A 16,277-nucleotide genomic window follows, 5' to 3' on the forward strand; every position below is an offset into this window, starting at 1 on the left:
TAGAAATAAAATGATAACCATGCAAAGTCAAAATATAGAATTTTAAAAATTATATTTGCTGTGTATTACCATCAGCAAAATAGCAAGTTACTAGTTTCTATGTTATGTGGCATTGGCAACATTTTTCTAATGAAGTAGAATAAATCCCAGGATTAGGAGGAGTCAAACCTTGCCAAATATGAATAATACAAAAACTTTAAAAGAATATCTAGACTACTAATCTGTTTTAAAGTATGCTTACTACATGCTCTGATTTCTTACCTGTGCCTCTCTGAATACATACGGTCCCAACTCCTTCCTGTGTTCAATAATCTTCTGGGCTTGCTCTACTGGAATGTCAATTTGTAAAGCTGGGGGGATGCTGGAGTTAATAAAGCAGTTGATAATAGTCATAATCTTCTTGTGTATGACAGACTCATCACAATGAGAATGGCACAAGTCCTAAACAAGGAGGAAAGATAGATCAATACATGATTAATGCATTAACAGAACACTTTATAGAATACATCAGTATGTCTTTCAGTTAATATAACTTCAGGTCAAGAGAGTACTGGGACATGTCAAGACTATCTTAAAAATCATAGATTTTATTTTTCTTGGATTTGAAGAACCTAAGCCTTATTTTTTCTTTTTTGCTCCTAGCCTGTGTCTTCATGTCTGTGTGTGTCATGTTCTGCCACCCATTTGGTCAATCTTTGCCTTTTAAAGGAACCTAAGACTTTGACACATATACCTTAAGTAAACACAGATTTCATTTTAATCCTGGTTGCTTCTTCTCCTGGCAAAGGAACAGCTTTAGTGTCTGCTTTGACTCATTTAACAAATTCATATTAAGTATCTGCAAAATGCCAGACCTTGAGGTGAGCCCCAAGACACAGTACCTGTCCTTTAAAGGCTCAATATCTACAGGATGAGAAGCATGAAAACACATGATTCCAATCTGAGATAGCTAATAAGTGGCACAATGGAGAACAAGCACCTAACTCAAGTACAAGCGGACACAAAAGCTTTTTCCACCATAACTGCTTCTACGCCAAGGTGATTTAGACTCAAAAATGCTAGCATATAAATGGGAATGCTATATTTAATAGGTGTATTATTACGCATCTCAGTATCTATATTTTTTCAGATAACCTATTACATTATCATCTTTACAGCTAAAGAATTTAAATACAGTAATGATATATGTAATAATAAAAGACCCAGTTTTATGTCAGAGATGTAAGGCTATCACTTTTTAAGACAAAGAGGTAGCTGAGCTTGAATTATGACATTTCCTTGCTAAAGATATTGTTCTCTAAATCACTAGAAAACATAAAAGTTTGGAAACTTGTAATTCTAGGCCAGGAATTAGCCAACATTTATTAAGTGCTCACTATATGACAGGCATTGTAATAACTGTCTTAAGGACAATTAAAGAAAGAAAATTTCTAGTGTTTGCCACATAAAACATTACATAAATTTTAAGTTTGGCATAAACTATATGTGAAAAATCTTGATATAAATGTTACACTGAGACAACAGTTAGCATTTTTATGCAATTTAGTACTCCCTCAGAAAATGCCTATTTATAACACATGCTTGCTATGTTACCCAAAATTAAATTTTTTGCTGTTACTAGTGAAATTATTATATATCTGGTGAGCCAGGTTAATTATTATTTTTTAAATTAATTTTTATTGGAGTATAGTTGCTTTACAATGATCTTGGTTTTTTATTATTATGGAAATATAAGGATTGTGAAATAAAAACAAATTTGTGAAATTATACAATGTTAATTTTGAGAGTGTAGAGTCAGAATTTAGACAGAATCCAACCTGGCATTTTTTCTGGGTTTTATGCCCTACTCTACCATTAGCTGAGTTCACTTTTACTTATTGTTAAGGTTTCAGTTTAAGCACACAGTCGACCCTTGAACACTGGTGGGGGGTGGCCGGTGCTTAGGGGCACCAACCCCGCCCCTGCAGTTGAAAATCCATGCATAACTTTACAGTTGGCCGTCTGTATCTGTGTTTCCACACCTGTGGATTCAAACAGCAGTGGACTGTGAAGTACTGGGGTCTGAATTTGTTGAAAAAAATTCAGATATGAGTGGACCTCGCAGTTCAAACCCTTGTTGTTCAAGGGTCAACTGTACTGTTCTCTGCTAAACATTCTGTGTCTGCCTCGGTCGAGGCGACGGCCAGCTTCGGTGCCTCACTGCACCCTGTGCGCCTCCCACCCGTCGCACTGCTCACACTCGCATAGCCACCTGCTCTGTAACTTGTCTGTCCCCCCCTCTGACACTGCAAACCCTGAGAGGAGAGACTGGGTCACAGTTGTAGCCTCAGGTTTTAGCCTGGCCCTGTAGATGCTCAAAAAGTGTTTGTGGGATGTATATATCCTTCCAGTCTTTTCTCTTTGGGGATACACACACACGCACACACACACACACATACACACTTTATATTAAATCATACTGCTTTCTAGTAGCTAGGTTTCAAAAAATCAGTAAGATGAATATATTTTTCCCATCACTGATTAATCTTCCAACAGCAAATTTTTAGTGCCTTCAGAGTGTTCTAATGCATAGATTATAATTAAAGTAAGCAATGTCCGCTGTTGAACATCATAGTTCTTTCCAGCTTTTCACAATTCAGAACTATGTCTGATTAAGATCATAGGAGCCATCCCTTTGCATATTATTACAGTCATCCCCAGGAGGGAGTATAACTTAGTGGTTAAGGCCACAAGCTGTAGCAATAGAACGTCTTGGCTCAAATTCCAGCTCTGCTACTTACTTAGCTGTATGAGGCACAGAAGTTTAACTTTTCTGTGCCTTAGTTTCTTCATCTGTAGAATGGTGAGAATTAACAGCTTTGACCTAGGATTCTTACAAAGGATAAGGTAGTTTTCACGTGAAAGGCATTAAGATAATATCTGACAGACACAAACACTTACTATGAGTAAGCCATATAAAAATGAGCTCAGTTAAGACATGCTAGGTTTCTTTCTGGCAAACTTCCTCATGACCTAATTCAAGTATCATCACTTCTCTTTTTTTGAAAAATTTTTCTTGGGAGTAGAGTTTACAATGTTATGTTATGTTTCAGGAGCACAGCAAAGTGAATCAGTTTTACATATACATATAACCACTTTTTTTTAGATTCTTTTCCTACACAAGTCATTACAGAGGACTGAGTAGAGTCCTTTGTAAGAATCATCACTTCTGCTGAGACCTCCCTGACCTACCACCCTCCCTGAATCATCCCCTCCTCTGTATCAAAATTATAACCAGTTAGAATATGTATTATAATCAACGTTATTTCATCATATTTTGTTTTCATGGATGATTCCCCTCCTCGAGGGAAGACAATGTATTGTATCCATTTTTTTTATTCCTGCCATCTAGAATTTAGTAAATACTTACTGAATAAACACATTCACTTAAATAGCATGGTTTTTAATAGCTATATAGGATTATATGTCCCCCATTCTACACCACAGAAAAGATATTTAAATGAAGACCAAGGGCAGCTTTGGAGGAGTGACAGTCACAAAGCGTTGACTATGTATGAGTCTCTGTTTTTTTTTTTTAATGCTTATTTTGCACAGTTTATCTCCTTACCTTTTGTCCTAACAGGGTTGGACCTACTCATATTCATTTTAGCTTAAAGACCATAATAATTTCCTGTTCTGGAAAAGAGATCTTACCCCCTTTTTAATTTTCAAAAAATTATTTTATCATTATTTATCTTGTGATAGATTTTGAAAGAACTTATATCTCAAAATACTTTTTTTTTCCTTGGAGAAATTTTTGTGTTGAGAAAGGTACAAAAACTGTGGATAACAGAAAAGAGTAGAAAACAGTTTCATGGAATGCTGCAGAAAGTCTGGAAGCAAAATGGTATTGAGCAACTACTAACTATATAGAATAAACATGGTGCAGAGTATTAGTGCCACATATCCCTGCCTGGAGAAGGGAATGGCAACCCACTCCAGTATTCTTGCCTGGAGAACCCCACGGCCAGAGGAGCCTGGTGGGCTACAGTCCACAGGGTTGCACAGAATCGGACACGACTAAAGTGACTTACCACACAATCTAAGCAATCCGTGCTTAGATCATAGTTCAATTGAAAGCCTTATCCTCTTGAATTCCAGTTTTATTTTTACTCCCTACTTTTATAAAAAATGGGATTAAACAGGCTGATTGCAAGGTAATGAGCCTGCTTACCTTAGGAGCAGGGATGTCTACTCTTACATATTTCGAGACAATATTTCTGTTTTCAAGTCTAGGTTATATAACCTAGAGAGTCCTTTCCTTCTCTCTTCAATGCAGAGATTCTATATGATTTCATCAAATAATTAAACCTGATAATAAACTGCTTTGATAGCTAACAGCTTGCTCTTTCATTTATTTTGTTAAGCATTTGCCATTCTGATAGAGAAGCCTCTTTCATTTCTGATGGTTTATTTCTCTGTAATCCATTATCTTTGAACACTATTGCTGCAAATATGGTTAGGAGGAATTTTTGTAAAGAAGCCTTGGTTAAAGTGCTGAATATGAATATCTTCAGGAAAAAATGTACATTTATAGATAAGTAATATGCAAAAACATAGTTAAAACTTTTCAGGAAAATTCTCATTAGAATATATGTGAAACCCTGAAAAATCTAATACCATCATTTCAAGACTAACTCTTACTCTTCAGTATATAATAATAAATATATCTAATATAGACAATAAATATCTCAGTATTTACATATTGGTATCACTGCAGATGGTGACTGCAGCCATGAAATTAAGACGCTTACTCCTTGGAAGAAAAGTTATGACCAATCTAGACAGCATATTCAAAAGCAGAGACATTACTTTACCGACTAAGGTCCGTCTAGTCAAGGCTATGGTTTTTCCTATGGTCATGTATGGATGTGAGAGGTGGACTGTGAAGAAGGCTGAGTGCCGAAGAATTGATGCTTTTGAACTGTGGTGTTGGAGAAGACTCTTGAGAGTCCCTTGGACTGCAAGGAGATCCAACCAGTCCATTCTGAAGGAGATCAACCCTGGGTGTTCTTTGGAAGGAATGATGCTAAAGCTGAAACTCCAGTACTTTGGCCACCTCATGCGAAGAGTTGACTCACTGGAAAAGACTCTGATGCTGGGAGGGATTTGGGGCAGGAGGAGAAGGGGATGATAGAGGATGAGAAGGCTGGATGGCATCACTGACTCGATGGACGTGAGTCTGAGTGAACTCTGGGAGTTGGTGATGGACAGGGAGGCCTGGCGTGCTGTGATTCATGGGGTCGCAGAGTCGGACACGACTGAGAGACTGAACTGAACTGAACTGATGAAGACATCAAGTTGGGATACAAATCTTGTCCATATAGTTAGGAATCTGATATGTTAATGCATTTCCTCCTTAAAAAGAGGTGGTTTTCTCCAGCTTCTAATACAATACCTTATATTTTTGTACTTCTTGCCAAAAGAGCACCCCATTTTCCAATAAATCTCCTTTTAGAGCCACAAAGCGTTGAAATTGTCTTGCAGTAACTGGATTCAATAAAGCTTTACGAAAAGCAATGATTTCACAAGATGAAGATATCCACTTACTCTCCACAGGCTGTCCAAATCAGAGAATACATAAAATTAGCTGTGTTCTAAAAATTAATAATAAAGTCATTTATTAGGCTAAAAATTACCAACTTCTATCTCCTTTGTTTTGGGCTGTTGAAATTTATAGCATGGATAAAGAGAATTTGGCAACTTCCCCTCTCTTTTCTTCTCCCTTTTGTCTCCTTTATATTTTTATGGCATCATTTTTTTAAGAGATGGGGAGAAAATGAAATGATTGGATGACTTAGAATCTATGATTATATTACAGAGGACTGAGAATGTTAATAATCATTAGAGTTTGAGAGATGGTGAAAAACTATACTTGGGTATATAGTATGAATTCTTCATGATGTTATGCTTATATATTATTATTTTATACTATGTTGTATATTAATATATAATTTTCCTGACTTTCAAAAAGTAAAAGCAGTTGAACATTTAAGATATTTTTTTAAAAACTGTAGGAAAAATTACCAATTCATCCTATTATAATTTAAATAGGAAATTTACTGTGGAGCTTCACTATAATTCTATCCTAGAAAGATAGTGGCGTTTTCTTGTCTTTGTTTTTGGTTTTGGATTTTGGCTGTGGGCTTGCAGGATCTTAGTTTCCTGACTAGGGATCGAACCTGGGGCATCGCCATGAAAACGCTGAGTCCTCACCATTGGACTACCAGGGGATTCCCAAAAGGCCAAGTTTTTAAGGTGGGGCATCTTTATGTTATTTTAATAATAAGTTACTATTAATAATTAATAACAAGAAGAAATTAAACTATTATTGCATATTTTTGACGATATACTTTCTCCGACCCAGGATTCACTTTACACAACAGAAAAGACATACTATTTTACTATAAAGGCCTCACTTTTATAAAGGCATTACTTATTTTATATCCTCTCAGTTTTGAAGTATATGAGGTCTGCTTGTCTTGATATGCCCTTCTTTGTCTCTTTCCTTCTTTCTGGCTGTGCTGGTCTCAGCTGCTGTGAGTGGGGCTGCTCTCCAGCTATGGTGCGATGGCGTCTCACTGCGGTGGTTTCTCTTGCTGTGGAGCATGGGCTCTAGAGTGTGCAGGCTCGGTAGTTGTGGCACAGGGGGTTAGTCGCCCACAACATGTGTAATCTTTCCAGACCAGGGATCAAACCTGAGTCCTCTGTGTTGGCAGGTGGATGCTTAACTGATAAACCACCAGGGAAGTCCTATTATGTCTACTTTTTTTTACCTTGACCATTTTAGGCCACATATTCACCCCCTCCACCCCCCGCCTTTAGCCTCTCAGATTAAAGAACATAATAGATTTTATTCAATTTACTGAATAGATTTTTTACATTTGATAAATTTATTGACGTTCCCAAAATCTGAGGTTAGCCTACAACCATGCCAGGAAGCATCATTCTAAAGGCAATTTTTTTGGATAAACTTAGGAATTATAGTAAAATCAATGACAAATATCCATTATACATAATAAATATCCATTACTGACAATGCGTAAGCTACGTTTCTTGAAACAAATCATGTGACTGACGATAAAAGTGTTTAAGAGAGCTATGTAAAAGGTCTATGGGAACACAAAGGAAGGAGTAACTAATTTTGCCTGGGGGAGCAGGGGCTTTGCAGAGAAAGACTTTGAGGGTGACTGCTGAGGTGGAAACTGCGAAGTGAAGGCAACTCCAGGCAGTCTAGATGAATGGGGGTGCCTTCATCGCAGATAAAGTGAATAGATGTCTATCACAATTTTAGTGAGGCACATGTGGAGTTTCAAGGACAAAGAGTTAAGACCCTCACCAGATGGTCCATATTAAAATTACAGCCCTATAAATAGGAACAACTATGTATTAGACTGGGATGTTTATTTAAAACCCACTCAACAAATAATGTTTTAAGACCTGCTTCTTAAGATACTAAAACTTAGTAATTTAACTAAAACCTATAATTTAACTAAACAGAAAATAATATAATATATAATGCATAATAATATGAAATATAAGGCCATTCTATTTAGCATTTTTTAAAATACATAAAAGGGACAAATATAAGAATATTTCCTTTCGAGAAGAAAACACAGAAAAAAAAGATCCTAACTGATACATATACTCCTCTAATAGTCTAACAGATTTTTATCTTTGCTAGATTGTGGACGTTCACCTGGGTCTAGTCTGACATTTTATCAAGACCTACAGAAGGATGAATACAAATAAATTTGTAGGCTCCAAAAGAAGACTGTGTTTATCATTCTTGTTAAGAAGAAAAATAGGCAATTTCTAAGAAGGTACCATATTATAGTCGTTTAAATAATCACCAAAATGACAGTTATCTTAATTCTTTTAAAGTTAAAATATACTTCTAAATAAAGAGGATATGTAAGATAATTTAAGTTACTGATTCTGCTGCATACTCCTCATTCTTTTTGAGTAATCTACTCCCAGTAATAAATAAACTATCACATGCTGGAAAAACAGCCTGTCTCAATAAATCCATCACAAGCAAAATAATTAAAAATATATATTTAAAATCCAATCACACACTTCCAGAGTTGAGCAGGTCAAGGAAATCTTTAAGAAGAGGGCTCTAGTAGAATTACACTTTCCCTGAGAGTCCTTCAGCCAGTTAAGAATAGTGTCAGCATCTGCTGGCTTAGAAAGCATTATCTACAATGAATATCTTTGTATAGGAAGGGGAAGAAAAATACTTTGACAGTTGGGACTTACAAAAGGAAGAATATAACAAATACTACTTGCCTTCCAGACTCCAATTTTCCTTTCACGCTTCTGTAGTAAAAGCTCTTCAGCTATATCTTTTATCTGTACCTAGAAGCAAAACCAATGATTTTATCCAGTTATTCAGAATGTCCACAGTGTTGAAATCACTTACTGATTCAACAGCTTTAAAAAATGCAGTAAAGGTCAGTGTGGGGGACTTCTCTTAGTCCAATGGTTAAGAATCCGCCTTTGAATGCAGGGGACATGGGTTTGATCCTTGGTTGGGGAACTAGGATCCCACATGCCACGGGGCAATTAACCCCGCATGCTACCGTAACTACTAAGCCCATACCACAACAAAAGATGCTGCATGTGAGGCAATCAAAAATAATTTTTTTTAAAGGTCAGTGTGGATAAGAAAGAGAGCAGGAGAAAGAAGATTAAGACTTAGAAATGGAAGCCCTGCCCAGGTCCACTCAAATTCTCTGAAGTTTCCTCATCTTCAAAATGGAATGATACCTGAGTGTACTGCCCCAAAGCTAGACAACTCTGAGTCACATGGAAACTGAAGCTGGAAAGATAATTAAGACTTCCCAGATTTTTGTGCTATTCTCCAGCCACAACTAATGGATAGCTGGTGAGAAGCTGGGGCTCTGTGATGACCGGGAAGGATGGGATGGCAGGAGGGGAGGGAGGCTAGGAAGGGAGGGCAGATATGTATAATTCTGGCTGATTTGTGTTGTTGTATGGCAAAACCCAACACAACACTGTAAAAATTTTAATAGAAAGATTCATGTTGGACTAAAAAAGAAAAAAAGTACAAAAGTTACTCAATACAGTGAGGGAACACAGTAGACATTTCTTGAGGTTATTGCCTGCCCACAGTATTTTCCATTTGGGAGATCCACCCTTGCCAAGTTTGTGCTCAGTGACTCTCCTCAACAGCAAGTAGATCCAGGAGCTGACCTAGAGAGACAGGGACTGGAATCACTGCTGCTGAGTCTCTTGGTAGCTACATGGTGGAGAAAAGATCTCAGAAGTTTTTTTGCTGAGTTCCCAGGGATGTCCTGGCCCCTGGCCAGCTTTAGAAATAAAGCTTGGGTGTCAACTCTTCCTCTGAGTGTGTGAGATGCTCCAGCATAATTTTATTACAAATTCTTGATCTCCCTTCCCCTTTGTCTTTGCTTAAGGCTGCCAGAATCAGTGTATGCTGTTGGCCACCCAAAGAATTGCTAAGTCAGGAAGGAGCTGTAAATTAGAATAAATAGTACTGTGGTAATCATAGTGAGAAAACATGGTAAACAAGATTAGTAAGCCAAATATCTTTTTACTTGGCTTTGGATAGACAATTAGTTTGCTGAAGAAAGGAAATGAGGAAATCTGAATTGTTCCAAAGCTTATTTCCATGAACTTTCTGCTTAAAACAAGTCAGGTCATCTCCCCCATACTGTCAGTTCAGTTCAGTCGCTCAGTTGTGTCTGACTCTTTGCGACCCCATGAACCGCAGCATGCCAGGCCTCCCTGTCCATCACCAATTCCCGGAGTCCACCCAAACCCATGTCCATTGAGTCAGTGATGCCATCCAGCCATCTCATCCTCTGTCGTCCCCTTCTCCTGCCCTCAATCTTTCCCAGCATCAGGGTCTTTTTCCAATGAGTCAACTCTTCACATGAGGTAACCAAAGTATTGGAGTTTCAGATTCAACATCAGTCCTTCCAGTGAATACCCAGGACTGATCTCCTTTAGGATGGACTGGTTGGATCTCCTTGCAGTCCAAGGGACTCTCAAGAGTCTTCTCCAACACCACACTTTAAAAGCATCAATTCTTCGGTGCTCAGCCTTCTCCACAGTCCAGCTGTCACATCCATACACGACCACTGGAAAAACCACAGCCTTGACTAGACTGTGAGGTCTATGTTTCCAGCTGTAATGTGTTTTCCATAACTTAAAGTGCTGAGAAGACTAAGGATCTTTCCAGATAAGTAAGACTCAAAGTGTTTGATAAATTAACTATGGAAGGCAGGTTTTTAACATCCTTCCTGGTCAATACTAATAGCATGTGCTTTGCACGCTAAACTCCAGAAGTACATGTTCTGTACTCCTTGTGTTCATTTTGTAAAGATCAGGTTTGCCTGTTTTTAGATGTGATAATGACATCTAAAATTATCAAAGCAATACCTGCTTCTTATAAAATACAAACTAAACAAAGTAAAGCAACAACAAAAACCCTACTTTACAAAGTACAAATCTTTCTCACTCCCCATACCCATTCCCAGGAGATAGATCCTTTTTTGATCTTTGCTTATAAACATAAATAGAGATAGAGAGGAGAGAGAAATGCATAGACGTATATAGAGATATAAGCATATATAATGGGATTGTCATCTACATATTGGTCTGATCCTGCTTGTTTCACTCAATAAATAACATGTTTCATCATCAATATTTGTAGAAATCTCATTTTTATAATCTCATTTTATATGAAAATCTGCATACTTTTCCATTATCATTATCATTATTCATTATCATTATCATTATTCATTTGATTATTCCCATTCATATACCCTTGCCTATTTATATGAAGACTCAATAATAATATAAAAAATAGTAACTATATTAAGACAATATGTGAGTGTTTGCTGTGTGCCAGGCACCATTCTAAGAAACCACACATATATCATTTCCTTTTCATAACAATCTTATGAAGCTATTACTCTTATTAACTCCATTTTTTTCCAAATGAGAAAACTAAGGTTTATAAAATGTAGTGTTGCACAATTAATATGTGGCAGTGTTGAAATTAAAACTCGAGAAGTCTGGCTCTCAGCTGTTAACCACTATGCATAGTAGTACAATAGCTGAGTCAACAAGTATGCACATTTAATGTTTTGAGAGGTGCTGTCAATTGCTATCCCAAATTTATATTAACTTAGATACCTTTATCTTTTGACGTGCTGCAAACTGTTCACTTGCAAGAAACAACGGCAACCAAACATTTTCTAGTCTATTTAGGACATGCTTCTGAATTTCAATTAGAACAGCTGCATCAAGTTGCTCATGAAGAATCTTTCCCCAGCCACCACTTAAATTCATTATCTAAGAAAGGAAAAATGAAACAAACTTCTGTATAAGCAAAGAAATACTAATGGTCATTAATTTATTCATTCACCCCAAAATGATATGCTGAGCCCATGATAGGTGCCAAAATTTTCATTTTCTATAAAATAGCTCCTGGCTATATTGTGTATAGCAAAGACAGATAACTCCCCTATTATCAGAGAATTGTGGTTTATGTGATGGTTGTTTTAGAGGTATGATTTTGCTAATTTAGTCGTTTCAAAGGACACAGGGATTTGTATCCTGTGTGACAACTGCAAGGCCATTTTTTTTTCTCTATGGCTTCAATTTCCTCAACTGTAAAATAAGGCCATTAGTCTTTTAGTTTTCTAAGTTCTCTTCCAGGTCAAATATTCTATGAATCTCTGATTCTACTCAAATGGACTTCTTTGAGGAGGCATTTTCTTTTGTTTGAGAAAAATAAGGCATTACTTCATCAAGAGACAAACGACTCAGGTATTATAAATGTGCACATCACCAATAAACACTGGGTTGGAGACAGTGGAATGACGGTGGTGGTGGCAAGGTAGGGCTGTTCCAACAACTTCAAAGAAGAAAACAGAGATGACAGGAAGCAGAAAAAGGCGAGATGCACAGATAACAGTTGCTGGCTTGCATCAGTAGCCCTTTTATAAGACACAATTTCTCTGTAGCTAAAATCATCTTTTACAAAATTGCTGGTTTCAAAAATACTAATGGCCATAAAATTAATTAATTAAAAAATACTAATGGCCATTTCCTACTAGAAATCATTGTGGGTTTTACCTGTTTCTGTGTACATATCACTCAAAACTGGTGAGTTGTTTGCACAGAGGAAGAAAAATTGGACTCCTCATTGGAAAAATTATCTCTTCTTAGCTCTCCTTTTATTAATAAGATTAAATCCTAAATATAATATTGTTTTATATAAAAACAAAAGAGAAACTCTACCATCTTTTAATAATATTTATCAAATAGTATAAACAATAATATGGTTTCTGTATTAAAATAAGAAGAAAAGAGAATAAAAGACTACTTTGCTAATCAAACTGCAAACTGGCCACACAACTAAAATTAGAACTAGCATGGTCTATATAAAACAAAGTGATACAGGTATCCTTAAGTATAAAATAGGCAAATAAAATGAAAGACAAAGGTGAGGAAGAAGGGGCATTTGGAAAACTCTTCTGTAATAAGCCCAACCATTTGCTATGACAGCAATGGATGACTTTTTCCATTGCATTTTTAATTCTCAGCAAGTTTTACTATGGAAGGTTCACACAGTAGCATCAGATACCATGAAACCTCATGCAATGCAGCACAAGCCAAATAGAAAACAAACACTTTCCATGTGTTTATTTCATACTTTTGCTTATTGAGATACTCCCAGCCACTTTTGCTAATACATCCCAGATTTGTATCTCAGGGAACCAAACGCAAGACATTTTTCTTAAGGTTGCTTAATTCTAGAATTTCTTTTCTCACTTACTCCCAAGAACTTTTGTTTATTTTCCCCTCAACGATCTAGATTTTAAACTTGGTATGCCCTACTTATGAATACCTCTGAATTTTTCCTTAATTTACTGAATTAATCTGAGATTCATTTTTTTTTTCCTTAACAAATGTGTGCCATTATGCTTGTGATCCACACAGTCAAAGGCTTTGGCATAGTCAATAGAGCAGAAGTAGATGTTTTTCTGTAACTCTCTTGCTTTTTCTGTGATCCAATGGATGTTGGCAATTTGATCTCTGGTTCCTCTGCCTTTTCTAAATCCAGCTTGAACATTTGGAAGTTCACGGTTCACGTACTGTTGAAGCCTGGCTTGGAGAATTTTGAGCATTACTTTACTACCATGTGAGATGAGTGCAATTGGGCAGTAGTTTGAGCACTCTTTGGTTTTCCCTTTCTTTGGGATTGGAATGAAGACTGACCTTTTCCAGTCCTGTGGCCACTGCTGAGTTTTCCAAATTTGCTGGCATATTGAGTGTAGCACTTTCACAGCATCATTTTTTAAGATTTGAAATAGCTCAACTGGAATGCCATCACTTTCACATTAGCTTTGTTCGTAGTGATGCTTTCTAAGGCCCACTTGACTTCACATTCCAGGATGTCTGGCTCGAGGTGAGTGATCACACCATCATCATTATCTGGGTCATGAAGATCTTTTTTGTATAGTTCTTCTGTGTATTCTTGCCACCTCTTCTTAGTATCTTCAGCTTGTGTTAGGTCCATACCATTTCAGTCCTTTATTGTGCACATTTTTGTATGAAATATTCCCTTGGTATCTCTAATTTTCTTGAAGAGATCTCTACTCTTTCCCATTCTATTGTCTTCCTCTATTTCTTTGCATTAATCACGGAGGAAGGCTTTCTTATCTCTCCTTGCTATTCTTTGGAAGTCTGCATTCAAATGGGTTTATCTTTCCTTTTCTCCTTTGCCTTTAGCTTCTCTTCTTTTTACAGCTATTTGTAAGGCCTCCTCAGACAACCATTTTGCCTTTTGGCATTTCTTTTCTTGGGGATGGTCTTGATCCCTGCCTCCTGTACAGCGTCACAAACATCTGTCCATAGTTCTTTAGGCACTCTGTCTAACAGATCTAATTCCTTAAATCTATTTCTCACTTCTACTGTAAGGAATTTGATTTAGGTCATACCTGAATGGTCCAATGGTTTTCCCTACCTTCTTCAATTTAAGTCTGAATTTGGCAATAAGGAGTTCATGATCTGAGCCACAGTCAGCTCCCAGTCTTGTTTTTGCTGACTGTATAGAGCTTCTCCATCTTTGGCTGCAAAGAATATAATCAATCTGATTTCAGTGTTGACCATCTGGTGATGTCCATGTGTAGAGTCTTCTCTTGTGTTGTTGGAAAAGGGTGTTTGCTATGACCAGTGCATTCTCTTGGCAAAATTCTACTAGCCTTTGCCCTGCTTCATTCTGTACTCCAAGGCCAAATTTGCCTGTTACTACAGGTATTAACTTCCTACTTTTGCAATCCAGTCCCCTATAATGAAAAGGACATCTTTTTTGGGTGTTAGTTCTAGAAGATCTTGTAGGTCTTCATAGAACCATTCACCTTCAGCTTTTTCAGCATTACTGGTTGGGGCATAGACTTGGATTACTGTGATATTGAATGGTTTGCCTTGGAAACGAATAGAGATCATTCTGTGGTTTTTGAGATTGCATCCAAGTACTGCATTTTGGACTCTTTTGACTGTGTGGATCACTACAAACTGGAAAATTCTGAAAGAGATGGGAATACCAGACCACCTGACCTGCCTCTTGAGAAATCTGTATGCAGGTCAAGAAGCAACAGTTAGAACTGGACATGGAATAACAGACTGGTTCCAAAGAAGGAAAGGAGTACATCAAGGCTGTATATCATTACCCTGCTTATTTAACTTATATGCAGAATACATCATGAGAAACCCTGGGCTGGATGAAGCACAAGCTGGAATCAAGATTGCCGGGAGAATAACCTCAGATATGCAGATGACACCACCCTTATGGCAGAAAGCGAAGAAGAACTAAAGAGTCTCTTGATGAAAGTGAAAGAGGAGAGTGAAAGAATTGGCTTAAAACTCAACATTCAGAAAACTAAGATCATGGCATCTGGTCCCATCACTTCATGGCAAATAGATGGGGAAACAGTGGAAACAGTGGCTGACTTTATTTTTGGGGGCTGCAAAATCACTGCAGATGGTGACTGCAGCCATCAAATAAAAAGACGCTTGCTCCTTGGAAGAAAAGTTATGACCAATCTAGACAGCATGTTAAAAAGCAGAGACATTACTTTGCCAACAAAGGTCCATCTAGTCAAAGCTATGGTTTTTCCAGTAGTCATGTACGGATGTAAGAGTTGGACTATAAAGAAAGCTGAGCACCAAAGAATTGATGCTTTTAATTGTGGTGTTGGAGAAGACTCTTGAGAGTCTCTTGGACTGCAAGGAGATCCAACCAGTCAATCCTAAAGGGAATCAGTCCTGAATATTCATTGGAAGGACTGATGCTGAAGCTGAAACTCCAGTTCTTTGGCTACATGATGCGAAGAACTGACTCACTTGAAAAGACGCTGATGCTAGGAAACATTGAAGGCATGAGGAAAAGGGGATGACAGAGGATGAGATTGTTGGATAGCATCACCGACTCAATGACATGAGTTTGAGTAAACTTCGGGAGTTGGTAATAGACAGGGAAGCCTGGTGTACTACAGTCCATGGCATCACAAAGAGTCAGATACAACTGAGCGACTGAACTGAACTGATGCCATTATGATATAGGGCTTCCCTGATAGCTCAGTTGGTAAAGAATCCACCTGCAATGCAGGAGACCCTGGGTTATTCCTGGGTCAGGAAGATCTGCTGGAGAAGGGATAAGCTACCCACTCCAGTATTCTTGGACTTCCCTGGTGGCTCAGCTGGTAAAGAATCTGCCTGCAATATGGGAAACCTGTGTTGGATCCCTGGGAAGCCAGGATCTTAATTAATTATGAAAAATGTATTATGGTATGCATTGTTTTAAACTATGAAAATAAAGAAATCAAATGCTATACATTTGATCTAGCAAACTTCTAGTACTAGCAAAGTTCAAGTTAAATAAATTATAACACAATTTTATATTTCAAAGTCATTAAAATTGAGCCATATCTCATGTATCAATTACATGAACACTCAAATCCACTGCTGAATCCCAACCTAACATTTTTACTGTAAATAATGACACTGTACACTTATTAATAAGTTGTGATTAAGGCCTTATGATTTTGGCTCAACAAAATGGCAAATCTATGTTCCTGGTCAATAGAAATAGTTTTGGAAGACAATTCAATGGCAAACAGGATTTTTCAAAGATTGATTATGTTTCGAGCAATTTCAGTTAAGAGAAGAACAGA

At 37.3% G+C, this 16,277-nt stretch overlaps 1 protein-coding gene across 5 annotated transcripts in view; it reads right to left on the reverse strand.

Annotated features, from left to right (window-relative positions):
* RGS22 (regulator of G-protein signaling 22) overlaps window positions 1–16,277 on the reverse strand; it is a 138,694-nt gene that overhangs the window by 23,733 nt on the left and 98,684 nt on the right. For all 5 annotated transcript variants that reach the window (XM_018058297.1, XM_018058299.1, XM_018058296.1 and 2 more), the window contains 4 exons: window positions 11,230–11,388; window positions 8,332–8,400; window positions 5,438–5,599; window positions 262–441 (listed from right to left, as the gene is read on the reverse strand). In XM_018058297.1, the coding sequence (XP_017913786.1) occupies window positions 262–441; window positions 5,438–5,599; window positions 8,332–8,400; window positions 11,230–11,388 (570 nt within the window). The remainder of the gene's footprint in view (window positions 1–261; window positions 442–5,437; window positions 5,600–8,331; window positions 8,401–11,229; window positions 11,389–16,277) is intronic.

This window comes from Capra hircus, chromosome 14 (genome assembly GCF_001704415.2).
Source record: "Capra hircus breed San Clemente chromosome 14, ASM170441v1, whole genome shotgun sequence".
In the NCBI taxonomy this organism is placed as follows: Eukaryota; Metazoa; Chordata; class Mammalia; order Artiodactyla; family Bovidae; genus Capra; species Capra hircus.